The sequence below is a fragment of the Protopterus annectens genome, chromosome 8.part0 (assembly GCF_019279795.1).
Source record: "Protopterus annectens isolate FY-2018-M chromosome 8.part0, PAN1.0, whole genome shotgun sequence".
Taxonomy (NCBI): Eukaryota; Metazoa; Chordata; order Ceratodontiformes; family Protopteridae; genus Protopterus; species Protopterus annectens.
Window position 1 is genome coordinate 834,859,584 of NC_056741.1, and position 17,043 is coordinate 834,876,626.

Sequence of the window (17,043 nt, forward strand, 5' to 3'; positions counted from 1 at the left end):
TTCACAATGCAGTGCTTCAGTATATCCATGAACTCACTATAATATATTTTTTATAATTCTTATTTAAAATTCGCATAATAATTGGGACGCCAAGTACTTCAGATGTATTTAGCCGATGGCTCCTTTAAGAAATACTTAACAAGGGAGGTGCCATTTAATCCCCATAAGGCGGTTCCTTGGTGTTGATCAGCCAATTGTGCTGCTCTAGCAGTGGTCTATTGCGCGTCTGAGTGTTGCCAGATGCTGGTGTCATTTGCTGTGGTTGGATACTGGGGAATCTGATCATGTCAGTTTCTAGGGTAGCAAGAAACGGTCTGTGATTTGATTTGCTATCAGTTTTTCTGACGAGCAGCTGTAGGTCTTTTCTGGCATGATGCGAAAAATAAATATGTTAGCTGGAAGCGGCGTTCGTAGTTTTTAAAGTAACAGGGTGTAAGAATTCCGGATAAGAAATAAGTATTCTTCGTAAATGAATAGTCAAACGTTACTATATTTATTTTAATGAGTTTGATGCTGCTCTAGTAGTTTATGTTTTGCTAGTATTTTCCCCATGGAGACTGTGTTGCCGTTGTCTTATTTTGAGAGAACTTGGTTTTCTAGCGTAAATGGTGCTTAGCTATATCGGTGTAGTACATTTGGAAGCTGCGTGTATATGTTTCTTGGCTATCTAATTTTACTTTTGTAAGAAATTATTGGAAATACATTTACAGTAAGCGGAATCTTGCTAGCAGCAATCATTGATTAAAACTTGTCTCTGTTTTAAGGGATTTCAGTCTTTCGATTAGGTGTGAACTTTGAACATAGCAGAACGGTGTTGATAGTACTTCTGCTTGCAACACATCAGCAAACGTTTATTTTGCGAAAGCAGTCGAGAAACGGCGTTGAATTTCCAGTAAATACACATAGTGAGATTGTGTTGAGATGCGAATTTGAAACGTCGTGAGGTGGATTTTGAGTTCGAAACTCGCTTTTGATTAAGGTAGTGCGGCAGAAAAAGATATCCCTAATATAGTGAAGTATATTACTTGGAGACAATGGTATTGGAAGCTGAGGAAAAAATATCTGCTGTGGATTTCCAGCACCCTTACTGGCCACGAGAGCTAGTAATTCCTGACTATTTTCCTAATGATCGCAGTATGTCAGAGATTGTAGGGTTTCTGTTTTCTGTTTCTGGTGTGGTATTAGTTGGGACATGGCTGTTGACTACCCGGGTTCAGCCTGGAGGAACACGAATGGGGCATCTTCGACGATTGGCAGTTTGCTGGTTTGCAGTCTGTGGTTTTATTCATGGTGTTATTGAAGGCTGGTTCTCTTGGTATTGCAAGGAAATTGCAGCGGATCGTTCCTTCCTTTCTCAGCTCTGTAAGTATTTTAACTATGTGCTTCAAGTGTTTGCACTAATTACTGCCAAATTTATGGTATTCTCCTCTTACTGGTAACCGTGGTTAAATTAAATGCATTGGCTAAAGGAATAGCCACCGTTATTCTGGGCATGCTATATTACGCAGCTGTACTCAGCAAAAAGTGCTTTTTTAAAATGGATACACTTACAATAATAAAGTTGATATACTGCAACATTCCTCGACTTTTGTGAGTTCTGGTAAGTTACTTGCACGAGGTTACCTACCACTACCACCTCTCAGTGTTGGGGGAGAGGTATACCTCTCAAATGTCCATGATTCTGGCACAGAATTGCGGTCTGCTCCAAGCAGTCCCTCCTAAAACTGGCAATTTAGGGAGAAAATGTGGCGGATAATGTTTTTTTATAAAAAATGACAGTATTTAGATTTCTTTTATTATAGAAAATCACTCACCCTAGAAACCGCATCCATGTTCAACACCTACTTCATAGATACCATCAGCAAACTCACTCAAAATTCCCACCCAGCTCCTTCCACCTCATCCATAATCAAAAATACCCATTCTCACTAAATCCCATTCTAGCCAGTTACATTAAAAAAACTTCTTTTCAAACTTAAACCCTGCTTCCCTTCAGCTGTTAACCTGCTACCCCTTTTTTCTAAAGGCTACTCCTAACTCCATAGCATACCCAGTCTCCATCTTCATTAACCGCTCAATCAGTGAATCCACTGTCTCCACTCTCTGGAAAAAATTCCACACCATACCCATCCACAAAGGTGGCAGTTCAGTAGGGCTCTCTAACTATCAGCCTATTGCCATACTGTGTTCCCTCCCCAAAATTCTTGAACACTGTGTTCACAAACAAATTACCGCTGACTTCACTCAAGAAAACCTGTCACCCCTACCCAATATTGGCTTCTGCTCCCACCACAGCACCACCACTGCACTTCTTTCCTTTACCAACTCTCTCCCTTGCAAGTGACAATAATAAATTAGTGTCCTGCCTCTTTTTAGATCTCTCTAAGGCCTTTGATACTGTCTTTCACCCTGTCCTACTCTCCAGACTCTCCCAAGTCAACCTCTCCTCTGCTACAATCTCCTGGTTGAACAGCTACCTCACACACAGACAGGAATCTGTAAAATGGGTCTCTCATCTGCCTCCTTTTCTCCCCATCAAAATGGGTGTCCCCCAAGGCTCTATCTTAGGCCCCCTTGCTTTTAACATATTTACCAACCAACTGTACTCATCCTGCTCTCAGTCTTTCCTCATACAGTACGCAGATGATTCCACTATCATCTCAGTTGCTGACAACGCCTCCAACCTGCTAACCCTGATTCAGACATTCTTTAACCTCACTGAAACTTGGCTTACTAACTACCAACTCATACTTAACCCTAAAAAGACTAAACGTATTCTCTTCTTCCCAAAATCTCTCTACTTTCTTAAATCCTCATTTACCATCTCCTTTCTAAACAACACCACTATAATACCTGATACATATACTAAGCTCCTTAGGGCAGTAATCAGCTCCTTAGGGCAGTAATCGATGAGCAACTCAAATTTGACCTTCATGTACTCCATACTATTAAGAAAACCCACCTTTGTACAGAAACAAAAGATTCCTCACACCTAACTCCTGGACCTCACCTACCCAAGCCTACTTTCTTCCCAATGTCTTCTACAGCTCCCAAATCCTAACCAACCTACAGACCTTACCACTTCCCAAACTCAAATCCACCTACAACAAAGTGGCAAGATTTGCTGCCAATCTGCTTTCCAGATCTCATCACTTTCAAGCTCTCCAGGTACTTAACTGGCTAGAGTTTCCTAACCATCTCTTACTTACACAGCTACTTGTTATAAATTCTATTCTGAATAAGCCCTCTTATTGCTCCAGCATCTCCTCACTTGTCTCTCTTTATATGCCCCCTCGCTCAGTCAGAAACTCTGACCAATGTCTCCTACAGATTCACAAACCTAAGAAATCTTTTGGGCAGAATATTTACAGCTACCTCCTGCTGTCACATGGAGCAAACTTCCCATGACCTTAAATATTATCCACCCTCAAGAATTCAAGAAAACCCTCAAAATATACCTTAACACCACCTAGACCTGCTATTGCAACCGTCCTACCTGAACTCATGCATTACTCCTTCACTAACCCCGCTACTTCCTCCCTTCTCTACTCCTAAACACCAACTAATAAGCAACACTACACTGTACTATATCCCACTTACATCAACTCTTTGACTCTGTCTGCCTAGTTTCAGTTTATCTTTACTTTCACTGGTACAAACATGCTAATATTTGCCTAATTCATCTCTTCTTTTGACAATTTTAGAACTCATTCTTAAGTGTATAGGGTGGTGACTTAGACATTTGTTAAATTGTTTAATTGTATACTCTCTTAAATTGTTTAATTGTATACTATGTACTTTATCCAATATATTGTTTAATTGCTTATTATTAGTTTTACTGTGGAGTTTTTCTCCCTGGGCCTCCGCTGAAAAAATGCTTCTGTTCAGTTGGACTATCCCATCAGCAAAGGTCAAATAAAATAAATAAATAAATGCCGATCACTTTCTTTTATTCTTTTAACTTTGCAAGTTGGCAATGACTAATATTTTAAAGAGCTCTACCTCTCAGCTGTACAGATTTTCGCAGAATGTCCAGATTTTTCTTCATATTTTTGGTCTGTTTCTCACAAAATTGTTGTTTTCTGGGAAATCATTTGCAAATTAAGGACTGAAGTCACAAAATAACAGATATTTAAGGTTTCAGACTTCATGCCCTTCAGAAAATTCATGCTAATACAAAACCCGTTAATTATATCAACTTTCTAAGTGTGTAAGAGCAGTATTTAAAATTTGCCCCTATTTTGGGCCTTTGCCCCTCCATTATTTATGGCTTTGTCCAGATTCCTTGCTCTAAGAGGTTGATTGGTATAATTGTCCCTGATTCTGATGAGGTTGTGGGGGTGGGGTAATATGATGATTTTGTAAATATTGCCCTAATTGACTTAATTTAATAGAACAACAGGTTTTGCATCAAAGTGCATTTTTGAACAATAAAGTACAAAACATCCTCAGTTATTTTACCAGAAAATCAAATATTTTGCAAGGGAGATGGCAAACATGTTAGGGGGGAATAGGTGAGGTAATACATGAATATTCGCTCTGTAGCAGTAGTGTAGCACATGAACTCCTGCTGTTCAATATTTTTTTACAAGCTAGGCTGGGAGTTCTGATTGACAGAAGAGATGTCCCCATGTCAGTTTTCAGAAATTAATACTTTATAAGATGTGAATTGTGCTGCATACATTTGTTAGAAAAATATATAGTACACTAGTTTTTTTGTTTGCTTTTCAAGTTAATGAGGCTGTAGTACTTCTAAAGTGTATTTCATTATAAGGAACTTTCATTATTTTGAGTTCCATGTTGAAAAGGATCTGTCACGCATTCAGTGTTTAAGATTTTTTTAAATTGTTATCTGTAGTAAATAGTATTGGACCATATTAATTCATCAAAGTAAGTTTATAAGTATGAAGTATCACATTAGTAATAAGTGACCATTCTTTGGGTTTCCTAGCTGAAGTTTCTTACGAAGCTTTTAGTAAATGTTGCACATTTTGTCTGTTTGTTAGACATTATGACATACAGTATTCCACAATTTGAAGATAGAAGGTTGGGGTGGTGCATTAACTCTCTGTACAGTGTTTTTTTTAAGAAAAACAAGTGATAGCTTTTAGAAGAAATGGACCATAAGTCGAAAGATACAACAACTGTACAGTGTTTTTTTTAAAGAAAAACAAGTGACCACTTTTAGAAGAAATGGTCATACATGCTTCTTTACTTATTCATTTTATATTCTTATAGTTTGTAATTTAGTCTCATGCTGTAATGTGCTATGCATTCTTACAACATGTTAACATTAAACATAGTGCTCATGTTTTGTTTGCTTATTTATGTATTGTAGTTTACTGACATTTTCTAGGAAGCATGTTTATTTTGAGTATGGACTAGCTGTGGACAGGCTTTGGTAGGATCTATTACTGGGCATGTATGATGGTATATGTGCCATTTTTGTGTACTGTCATGGCCATCTCATTATGAGCATGCAAAACAAGCCACACAGGTACAAACAAGCCTTGCAATAATTTCACATTTTAATATACAAAAACATACAAAAAATATATAGGCTATTAATTTGGTGCATTATATCACTTTTTAAATTATAATCCAAATCTAGCAGTGTACACCACATTTAGATGTAACTTCACTTTGGAAGTACTTCCATAACACCTTATCACATATAATTAAGTTTATTCTCTTGAAAAATGAGAGACTTCTACCAAGCAGACTTGGAACACCATATAAAAAGTAAATGCTGAAATCAACATCAAGACATAAAGCCACAAAACTGCATCTTAATGTTACATCATGAATATTTGCTTTTTTTGTGTATTACATCATCACCCATCCAGCTGTAAAGTTTCACTTTTAGTAACATCGGAAGTCAGTAATTCCAAGTCATTATAAATTTCTTCTTAAATTTATGGCTAACTTCCAATTCCTCTTTGATCTCATTTCTTGTAAATCCATCATGAAATAGAGGATTAACCCCAGTATTTAAAAAATGCCAGATATAAATTATGATTGATGTAGATTCTATAACATTGTATATTATGTAATCTGGCAGATGCTGTAGTTGTCACTTTTGTAGTTCTACATTCTGTTTTCTATGACATCTACAGCATCCGCCAGATCCTCAGTGGTTGGTTCAGTTTTGGATTTCTCCCAGAAAAGAGGCATTTGCCTTAGTGGAGCTAACTTGGTTATCAAAGTGTAAATAAATTAAAAAAAAAAATTAAATGTATTAATACTTGTCCATTATTTTGTTAAATCCAATGGTTTGTCGTATCCTGGAAACATGAGTGATTTTTTAAAATGCCCCTATTTTGCCTAATATTGGTAGTAATAGCTATTGTAATTTTGTTTTACATCCATGTATCTTCTGGGAAGGCCAGAGTATACATTCCTGTGCCTTGTATGCACCTAAATTACACCCCCATTCTGAAATATCTGCTTACGAAAATTGCTGTGCTGTGCCACAAGTGGTACACTATTTATACACAGATTCCAGCATTTTACTGTAGTGGGACCAGTGCATACAATCACAATGTACAGTTTATGGATTGTGACAGACTGCGGGGTGAGTCATTAGCATGGGAAACTGGGGCTGGGGCTACTGTTATTGCATAAATTAACAGTACTGCTCACAAGGTCTTGCCACTGTGTGCAATTACTTGTATGAATCACATGGATTTTGTAGTCCATTCTAAAGCCTTGCTCCATGGAATTCACTATGAAAATCACCAACACAGAAACTTGGACATGTGCATGTCAATTGTAGGGATGCACTTTAAATCTTAATAACTAGAAGATGTTTGCTGGTAGTATTTACACAATTTTTTATACCAAAAAAGATTGTACTATATGTTCCCTTTTCCCTGATAGTATTAAAAGCAAAAGTCCCCCAGCAGCTCCATTGCATGTCAGGAAAATCTGTACCAGCATTGGAGTCCCCTATGGTATAGGAAAACATGTACCCCACACACTGTGCTGCTGGTGAGTTGTGACAAGAGGGAGCTTGCACAGCACCAGGTCCCTTGTTACCATGGTATGCTAATTAACTCTGGTTTTCCTTTGTGCCTAATAACTGTTATTTCTTTATGCATCACAGCCAGACATAACAGTGGACAACAATGCTGCTGTGTAAGGCAACAAGTTAAGACAGTGTGCCTTAAAAGTACCAACATGCAGCCACTTGGTAAGACATAATGTATTTAAAGCTGTTTTACTCCTTGCACTGTGTATTGTTATTGTGCTACTTAGAGCTGCTTGCTGTCTCAACCACAAGAGTGCCTGCTATGCACTTTAAATATCCTATTATTCAATTCTTTAATTACCTGTTGTCTTCTACAGCAGTGAAATTAAGGTAAGTGATAATCATCCCAAGTTTTTATTAAAACTTGTAGCTTGGGCATTGCTTACCATGCTTTCAAATTCCAAACTCAGAGAATTAAGTAGACAATATTATTGTTTAGTTTGTCTCTGTGTACCCCACCTATCTGCATATTACATTTGGCGCCAGTAGATCAGACCGGTTTTTCTTTTCTTCCACAATGTTTGACCATCTTCATACTGGGGATCTACTTTACTGTATCCATTAGGTAAACGTAGGTTCATCCAAGACTTAATCTTCTTTATATCAATCACTTGCTTTATTTTCCCCAATGCCCTTCTCAAAATATTCTTATAATTTAAAATATGTTTTGTCAAACTCCTCTGTAGCCTTTAAGCCAGACAAATATTTCCATTGAGCACTAAGTTCACATCTGCCACAAATATACAATTTTGGTTTGTACTATGTTAAGATAAATGTTTGGTTCCAAGACTCTCAATCCAGCTTCCTTTTTTCCCTCCACCAGTCTATCCCAAGGTACGGTACATTTACAACCGTCTCAAATAAAATTTATTGTCATATTTTTAATTGATTTCAGAACATAACACAGTATTTGCTGGAAAAAGACTGAAATGTATATAACATTAAAGGCAACATACACACACAAAAATGTAATGGTTAAACTCCTTGTTTTGAGACATGCATGGGGGTGTTCTCCTCAAGGAGGCAGGATGTCGGCTGATTCCCTAGTAGTTTGAGCAGTATGTTAACATGCCCATTGCAAGTCTTTTCTAAGATGTTATGTGTGCACAAGAAGGAGGGAACATAAGACATAGTAAAAACCTCTGCAACAGTAAGATGCTACTCCGTGGTGCCTCAGTCTTCTCAATGTCCCTGAACTTAGGTTGGAGAAAGTTTAAGGAGGCTTATCTGGTTGGGTAGACCTGGTGAATGATGGGGGGAGGGCAAAAAAAGTACTAAAAAAAATCTCACAGCTGCTACCACATGAACTAAGTTTCCTAGCTGAGCAGTGCACCACTTGGAACTTCTGCTCACTTTGCTTCTTATTGCAGAGATGGGCTAGTGTTGGTCTTTCATTCCCAGCCTCCACCCCTTGCCACTGACTGAAGGTCATCTGGGTGGACATAGCCAGGTTTTAATGATCTGCCAAGGAATTGCATAAAGGGGTGCACTAAACCAATTTTGATTGCATAAATTGAGCTTCTTGACATCTCGTGTGGTTCCAGGGAACTGGTGTTTCTAACATTGCTGAGGTCAGATTTACCATTTAGATCTTATTTAGGATGGGTCATGTTGCAGCGAGAAAGAATGGATAGGGTTTTTCTTTGTGACCTGAAATGTTCAAATCTGAAATAGCCTGTTAGCTCTGTTTTAGTTGTAACCATTTTGTTCTAGCAAACAACAGTCTTGCATTTTTAAGATATGATTGTAGAAGGTATTAATGTACATGGATGTTTTAATGTACATAGTCATCTATCTTGATGGCAAGTTTTACCTTTAGTGAAGCTTCAAGGGTAGGAGCTCACTTCTTCTTATCGTGTATATGGTCAACCAGTAGTCTCTGTTTTATCAAGGTTTGTTCCCAGTGTTTTCTCCCTAGGCCCACTTTTGTCATTTGTGCCAAACAAGCTATTACTCAAAGTACCATTCAGCTGATTTTAAATGGATTAAGATTGATTTTCCTGTATGTTGCATTGGTTCATGTCTTAAGAAACTAGGGGACCAAGTACTGTTCACAGTACCTTCACCAGAAACAGTATCTGTGCCATTTTAACTATTTCTGTACTTAAATATCAGTACAAATCAGCTGATCATGCCCCCCCTAATAAAAATGTTTTACTACAAATATCAGAAATATCTTGTACTTCTGTGGGGACATTAAGCAACAAAATGCACAGTATGTAGAATTTGGATACTGCTGATCTCAGTTTTGATGTTCCAAAATGAGCAAAGAGCAGAGATAAGGGGAGAGAGTCCCTGGGGGGTATGCTGGAGCCAACTGCAAGGATGGATATTCAGCCAGATGTAGATGCAGTGGGCAAAAGAGACGGAAAAGTGGTTAGGTCTTGTAGGAAAAGCACGAGTGTGGGGGAGTGTATTTAATATTCCACAGAGAAGGAAAGCAACTGATACAGACACTGAAAAGGTTAAAATGGGAATGGTGGTGGCATGAACCAGGAAAGGAACAGCCAATGTGGGAGCAGGGAGAGGGTCTTGGTTATCAGAGACTCACAAAGGGTATTAAGAGCCTAGGCAAGAAAGAGATTTCAGTAATTTTCGGGTCTTGAAATTGTAGCCAGTTAGATGTGGAGGAGGTGTACCCAGATTTACACCTTTATTAAATCTTCATGTTTTAAACAATGTTATAGGTATTCATACCTTCATAGAAACAAAAATGAACCATAATGACATTTTTCATTAATTTCATGTAGTAGACATGCATATTTTCTTTTTAACAGTTATTCTCTCCAACATTTCAGAAATTGCTCAAGTCCTGATTTCCCTTGTACCTCACTCTTTCTCCACTTGTCCATTATTTTGAATATGGGTAGACACAAGTTTTGGTGCATGTAGTCACTGTGATGACCCCCCCACTGGACCAGTAATCAAGGACCTTCAATCCTCACCACTAGCACCAGTGAGGGACGTACATTGGGCGGTTAACGGGTACACACACAGTATTTCCAGATGCAGCTTTCTGCATCAAGTGCAATTTCCTTTAAGAGCATACAGAGACCACAGTCAGTCTGGGGATGGTTTCTCCCTTTTTCTCCATATCCCCAATAAGACTCCCCACTGGCATAGCTGTAGAGTTGAGATATCAGCTGAGTGGCCATGCCACTTCATGTCCCCAAAGTAGCTGACACATGCTCTTTGAGGTTTGATTTACACACACACACACACACACACACACACACACACACACACACACACACACACACACACACACACACACACACACTCGCCCACACCTGGGAAAGGCTGGAATAGGTTTACTAACTATGCCCCCTTTTGCCTATACTATAAGGTAGTTATCACTGCCACCAGCCAACTCTTATCAGTTACTTTAAGGCCCTTAACAAAGTGTGTCCAATCTTACTGTGTAATATTAATACAAATGGTAGTTTGACCAAGGGCAAGTCTATTAGGAGTGATCCACACAGTGTCGCCAAATAAATATGTAAGTACTCTCAAAACGTATCTCTTACAAAGGTCAGCTACAGTGAAAGGTTTAAATATACTTAATAAATAATAAAAGATCAAAACAGTACTAAATATATCTTCACAGTGACATCAGAGTTCAAAACCACAGGAAATATTCAAAATAACATTGCAGGACAGTCTCAAATAAATAAAGAAAAACATCTAAGCTAAGCTTCACTATATTCTTTTTTTTTTAAATATTTTTATTCATTTCCAGAAACAAGAAAACATGAATGCAGGTTATTTATGACAATGAAGTATTTACAAATTATTTAATTATTTAAAAAAGGTAGGCTAAAACCTTTATATTCTTGACTGTATTTAAGAGAATTACTGTAACCTAGAAACTTACTTAGAGCAAGGCAGATATGGAGACTGGATCTTCTAGAGGCCAGGTCCAAGACAGAACACAGAATGCACTGTCTCACTAAGAGACTTCTCAAAATAATATCTGAAATATTACTGCTGGGATAGCTTGCAGAATGACACAGTTTCTTGTCATCTGACTCTGTCCCAGGTGAACTCCCCACTGCTGGAAGCTGGCAGCAGTGAGGGACATACTCAACATCTACCTGTGAAAATACATATATTTCAGATCTTTGGCAGATGCTGGAAGGCATAAAACAATTGCATTCCTTTATACTTTCAGAGGTAGTAATTATTTCACTCCAGAGGTAGTAATTATTTCACTCCAAAGATAATGCAGAAAACTTCTCAGCACAGACATTATGTCTCCGGGCTGGCCTATAAAGTAATTTAATTTTAGCTATTTTTCCTGAAGTTAACCTCCTGTATTCCAGTTTCCACTGTTATAATATATACATGTAAACACTTATAATAATTCATGTACATTTCTGTTCTATTCCAGTAGGGCACACTGTGGTTACAGTTTAAGCACAAGCACTTTATAAAATACCTTTTTAACACACGTGGCTGTACAGACCAGTTTGATATACACATGGCATACAGTTCTAATACATTTATAACACAACCATCTTAATAGATCATGTTGATATTCACAAATGACATGTAATTATTTACAAAACTGCAGATAGCTGTGCTGGCAGTATCTCCCTTTGTCACAGTCACCACTGACCTGTAAGCAGAAACAGCTGACTTGGTAGCAAGCAGGGCCAGAAATGTGGTAGAGAGATTAAGAGGGAGTTTTGAGGAAGCATTTCCAGACATGTTACCAGTACTAGCAGTTGGCGCTTTGGAAAAAATGTAATATCAGTGATTTATGACGACTAGCTGTGGCTGTGGACAGGGGAGAAAAGCATGGGATTTATAGAAAAATGGAAGAACTGGCAGAGAAACCAGAGTCATCCTGGCCCACAAAGGACGGTGGTGCAATTGTGCTGGACTTGAAAAATGATGCCTCAGCAATTGTACTTTTTAGGATGGAAACTGAGTGATCAAATGGGATACAGGTTAGGTACTTGAGCAGTAAACAGAAAGTAAAAACAGAGATGGAACACACAAGGGTTACTTTGAGGATGGCTGAGTATAGATTGTTCAGAAATGGTGGAGAAGAAGCAAAAAGAGCAGAGTAATTATTTCCATAAAGAAAAATTATAAAGTATGAGGTTGGAGAGCAGGAAGAGCACCAAAATTAACACTGGGGCAAGGGAGTGGGCATGGTCAGAATGAAGGCCCAGGTAAAGGACAGAAAGCTGTAGTGTAATGATGCAATATACCATCTCCCAACTACATCAAGAAGGAAGAATGAAATCCTGGAGGAGGGAATAAAGGGGAGGGGTGGGAAGGAGGATAAAATGCTGGAGGAGGGAATAAAGGAAAAGGGTAGGAAGATGAGCATAGTACTAAATAGGGATCGGAATGCACCAGTAGCAGACTGATTCTAACTGCAGGGTGGAGAGAGGGATAGAGAGAGGGAGGGATGGAGAATAGGAGTTCATTGAAGTACTGCCTCATGAGCAATTTAGCCTATTGATGTAAAACTATATTGGAAAGGGTAGAATTCTGGATGTGGTGCTAACCAATGCAGAGGGGGTCTGCCTTTTTAAGTCACCATTGGCCAACACTGATCATACAGTTTGTGGTTTAGAATAGGAGGAAGGGAAAAAATAGTAGGAAGGATGTTGGCGTGGGACTTTGGGGAGGATTTTAAGAGTACGGATTATGCTGTGGTGGTTGGGGGGGGTATATGGGCAGGGACTCATATTGCGGGAGTTAAAAAATTGTGAAAATGGACCAGAGTGTGAGTTCTCAATGGTATGAAGAAAAGGCAAAAAGAGATGGCTAATGTGGCTGTATAGTAAGGTCAGAATAGCAACTAGGGCAAAGGATAGGGCCTTCATGAGATGGAAAGGATGATTGGGATGGTAGGGGGAGGTACAGTCCTAGACACAATGCCACTGAAGGTGGGTGACAAAGGTTAAAGCTTGAAAAGATGTTGGTTGAAAGGGATCGAGAAGGGAGGGAATTTTTTTCTTTCTTTTAAGGTTGATAGGAGGAAGCAAGGAATAGACTTTGACAGATGGGCAGAGGTGGGAGGGAGATCACAGAAGACTGAAAATACAGAGTTGCTGAAAGAATATTTTTGGGGAGAGTGCCTTGCTGGGAGGGAAGATGCGACATGGTGGTGAGAAGACAAAATCGGGATGCAGCTGGAGAAGGAACTCTGTGCCCTCAAGACGTCTGAAGCACAATGACCAGACAAGTTTTATTCCAAAGTTCTCAGAATTCTGGTCAGAATGTTGGCAGAACATTTGACTGAGATAATCAGATCACTGGCTGTTGTGGAAGTGTCTAAGAAAAAAAACAAATGTGACTTACTACCGAGGAAGCAAGAAAAAAATCTTAAGATCTGACAGGTTTGTTAGCTAGTGGTGTACATGCTCATGGAGAGAACCCTGGGTTGAAGTTTAGGAGTGTTTTTAGAGGACAGCAACCAGTGGGAGTTCATGGCTATAAGAGCCATCAGTCAAACCTGATCCAGTTTTATGATTACGTTACAGGTGAACTATATCTGTGGTCTACCTGTACTTTAGCAGGGCCTATAACTCTCACACAGGAGGCTAATAGAGAAACTAAGTAAGTTGAGTGTATGACTAAGACTGAGGGAATTGATTGCATAGTTGAATGGTTGGGCACTGGGGGTTGTGGTGAGATGCACTTAGGTCTAGAGTAAGGAAAAGGATTAGTGGAGTATTCCGATGTCTATTCTGAGTCCAGTACTTTTCATTGCCCTTGTGTTGGGTATATCTGAAGGAGTAAATAAACAGGTCAACCTCTCTTGCTGATTGCACAAAAATTCGTGCACTCACACAGGATGGAGGGAAAATTCTAGGGAAGGACTGGGAAAAATCTGATTTTCCAGACAGAAAGGTGGTAGTTTTTGCAGTTGGATCACAACAACCCTGGCATGAAGTTTCTGTGGTGGTGGGGAGGGGGTGTGTGTGGAACTGTTGGCAACAGAGCTGGGATAGGATCTTGGGGGATATTGTTCTCAGCTAAAGTGGACCACAAGGATTACAGTCAAGAGGGCAGTGACAACAGCAAACAGAATACTTGGGTGTATTCTCAAGGCTGAGTGGGTGCTGCACTCTTGATCTTGAGTGTGATGTATTTTAAACTTAGATTCCCTCTTCCTGAGTTGGTGGTAATTCACAAAGATGTAACAGATCTTACAGCACTTGTAGAATCCCACTTTGAGTCTCTGAAAACAGGCCTTGGTTTAATGGGATTAACCCAGTCAAAGTGTAAATAAACAAGTAGTAAGTTGAGGGTCTCCACTGTCTAATTTCTCCGTTTCCTGCCCAAGGCTTCCTTCTCTGGGTCCCTTCCAGGTCCTGATGCCATCGAGGCTGCTGAATAACTCACCTCTATCAGTGCTGGCATTACTGGATCCATCTGGGTTGGTTTTTATAGCAGGGATGCAACTCCTGACCTTGACTCTTTCCCTGTTGAATATGGGGAGAAGGGGTCCCTGCCTCACAGCCTTTGGCATCAGGAGACTTTGATCTTGGAGTTGGGTCTTGATGTTTTGGGTCAAGGTTAATCCTGATTTCTTAGGGATTAACTAAATCATCCTAGAGGTCAGACATTTGGCCATCATTATCGGTGTTTCTGATGCCAGCAGGTCCTCTAGAGTTGATACTAGCTTGACCCTAGATTCTATTGGGGTCAGTCCTTGTGCAGATTATGGCACCAGTTTCAGTCCTAAGCTCATGATGCAGGCCTCTCTCCATGCTCTGTCTGATTGGCGTCTGTCACAGTTTTGATCAGAAGGGATTGCATTTTTAGCCATCCGTTTCCCTTCGAAAAGAGACGGAGGCACTGGGGGCTTCAACAAGAAGCAGAGATCTCATTTGGACTATTTTTGTCTTCCTTCTCTTTGAATTCCTCCCTTCTGAGATCAGGAAGGAAGACAGGGTGAAAAAGGAAGCACATTGATTCCCCAGTGGATGAAGATGAGGAAGCTTCTACCCCTTACCATCCTCTCCAGACCACCCCAAGTTTGGAGACATTTTGGAGATTATTCTTGTTGAAGCAGGATATACCTGAGAACCCCATCTAGGATATACTTGAGAACCCCGTCTTTTGCCGAAATGCATCTTGAAGTTGTCCTGTCTCCTAGTTCTTCCTTTTGTGTAGTTCTCCCATTTGACAAGTTAATTTGGTGGCTCAAACAATGTGTAACAACCCTGCTGTTATGGCCCCTTGTTCTAAAGAGACCAGGCATGATTTTTCATTCCCAAAGGATTGGATTTGCTTGCCACAGACTCCTGAGGTGGACTTCATTGTTGCTGTGGTGCTGCTCCTACTTCTCTAACTCTTGCAGTGCAGCCATCAAAGAAAGAATCACAATCCTTGGACCACTCTTTTTTGGCATTCACTTTTCCGAAGTCAAGGTCAGTGTCAGTGGTCTCTGGCTGACTAAATTTGCAGATTGCAAATTAGGAGCTGTCATTGAATCTCACACTGACACATATGTTCTCCAGGAGGGGCTGGCACAAACAAATACTCGTGTCAGAGCCATGGACTAAAATTAAATGCCAAGAAATGCATAATAGTATCCTTTGGGAAGTCATCCACCCCTAGTAACTGTCATATTGACACACCCCTTAGAGTTGTCAGGGACTTAGGGACACACATAGATTGCAATCTAGCCTTTGACCATCATGTGTCTACAGTAGTGAGGAAACCATTCTATGTTGCGTAACTTATAAACAGAGGTATAGCATCTGAGTCCAAGAAAGTTATTTCTCCACTGTATTCGGCATTCATCAGACGTATCATTGAGTACGCTGCCCCCTTTGGTATGTACACAACCAGGCATATACAGCAATTGGAACATCCACAGAGATTCCTCACTAAAAGAATACAGGGCTTAAGTAAAATGTCCTATGCAGACTGCCTCAAGGCCCCATCCCTGCATTCTGTCTCCTACAGCTTTTGAGGGGAAATCTATGCTTTCCATACAGGGCATTGTCAGACCCCACTCTGATGGACCTCCTGCATATCCACAATACAAACAGCACCAGAATTACCCATTCTAAAGACTTAATCCTTGCCTGTGCTATAAATAGGACTTGCTGGAGAGACAGGTATGTATTCCAGAGACTACCCCATCTATGGAAAAGGCTCTCCCATTCATGTGAAGTAGAGGTCCTCCCTAACCCAATTCAAGTGCAACTTGGACAATTGGATGGGGAACAGGATATTTATCCCTGGTTTGGCAACCATGTCTGTAATGGACACAAGCAACCTGTAAATGGTTCATATCACAGGCCCCTGTTTGTAAATGTTTCATCTCTCAAACCCCTGCTTACACTTATCAAGGGTATCAGAACTTGTTAGAGATTTGGGATGCATGGTTAGGCTTAAAAAGGCTGTTGTGTTTGTTAGCCTAGTATGAATCTATGAGCGAGTTTCTACAGGCTGGGGAAGCGCATATATGCATTCCTCTTCATCCTGAGTGACAGGAAGCTGTATATCTCATGCTCTGAGGTTTCAGAAGGACCTTGTCCAGAAGCCATTTAGTTGCTGGATGGGTTGCCTGATAGAAATGTGAACACTAAACTGAACTCCATCAATCCATCCTCAACATTTTTTCCCATTTTTGCACATGTTGTCGGGGTGTCACTTCAACAGTGACAAATCCTCTAGAGCCAAGGTTTACACCACCAGGTGGCTAGCTCTCCACGGCAGTTCGTCCATACCACACACTGGCACGCACACTCACACCTAGGGCAAATTTGGAGTGTCCAATCCACCTGACGCATGTCTTTGGAATGTGGGATGAAACTGGAGCACCCTGGAGGAAACCCATGTGAACACAGGGAGGACATACAGACTCCGCACAGAAGGCAACCCAGTTGAGAATCAAACCGGAGAACCTCTTGCTGTGAGGTGACAATGCTAACACTAAACTGAAATCTCAAATGTTAACTCTAACATTGATCTCTAATCTAATATGTGCCTGACATACAATATTGTGGATGGTTTGATGAGGGTGCCAGACA

The 17,043-nt window shown here is 40.0% G+C and overlaps 1 protein-coding gene across 2 annotated transcripts in view; it reads left to right on the plus strand.

The window, feature by feature from the left end:
* Positions 1–231: 231 nt before the first annotated feature.
* The window catches only part of LOC122809086 (EBP cholestenol delta-isomerase), a 100,098-nt gene continuing 83,286 nt past the window's right edge, over positions 232–17,043 (plus strand). Inside the window, exons 1-2 of one of the 2 annotated variants that reach the window (XM_044080312.1) lie at positions 232–312; positions 765–1,362. In XM_044080312.1, coding sequence (XP_043936247.1) covers positions 1,035–1,362 — 328 coding nt within the window. In that variant the 5' untranslated portion in view covers positions 232–312; positions 765–1,034. The other variant, XM_044080311.1, reaches the window with a different exon arrangement.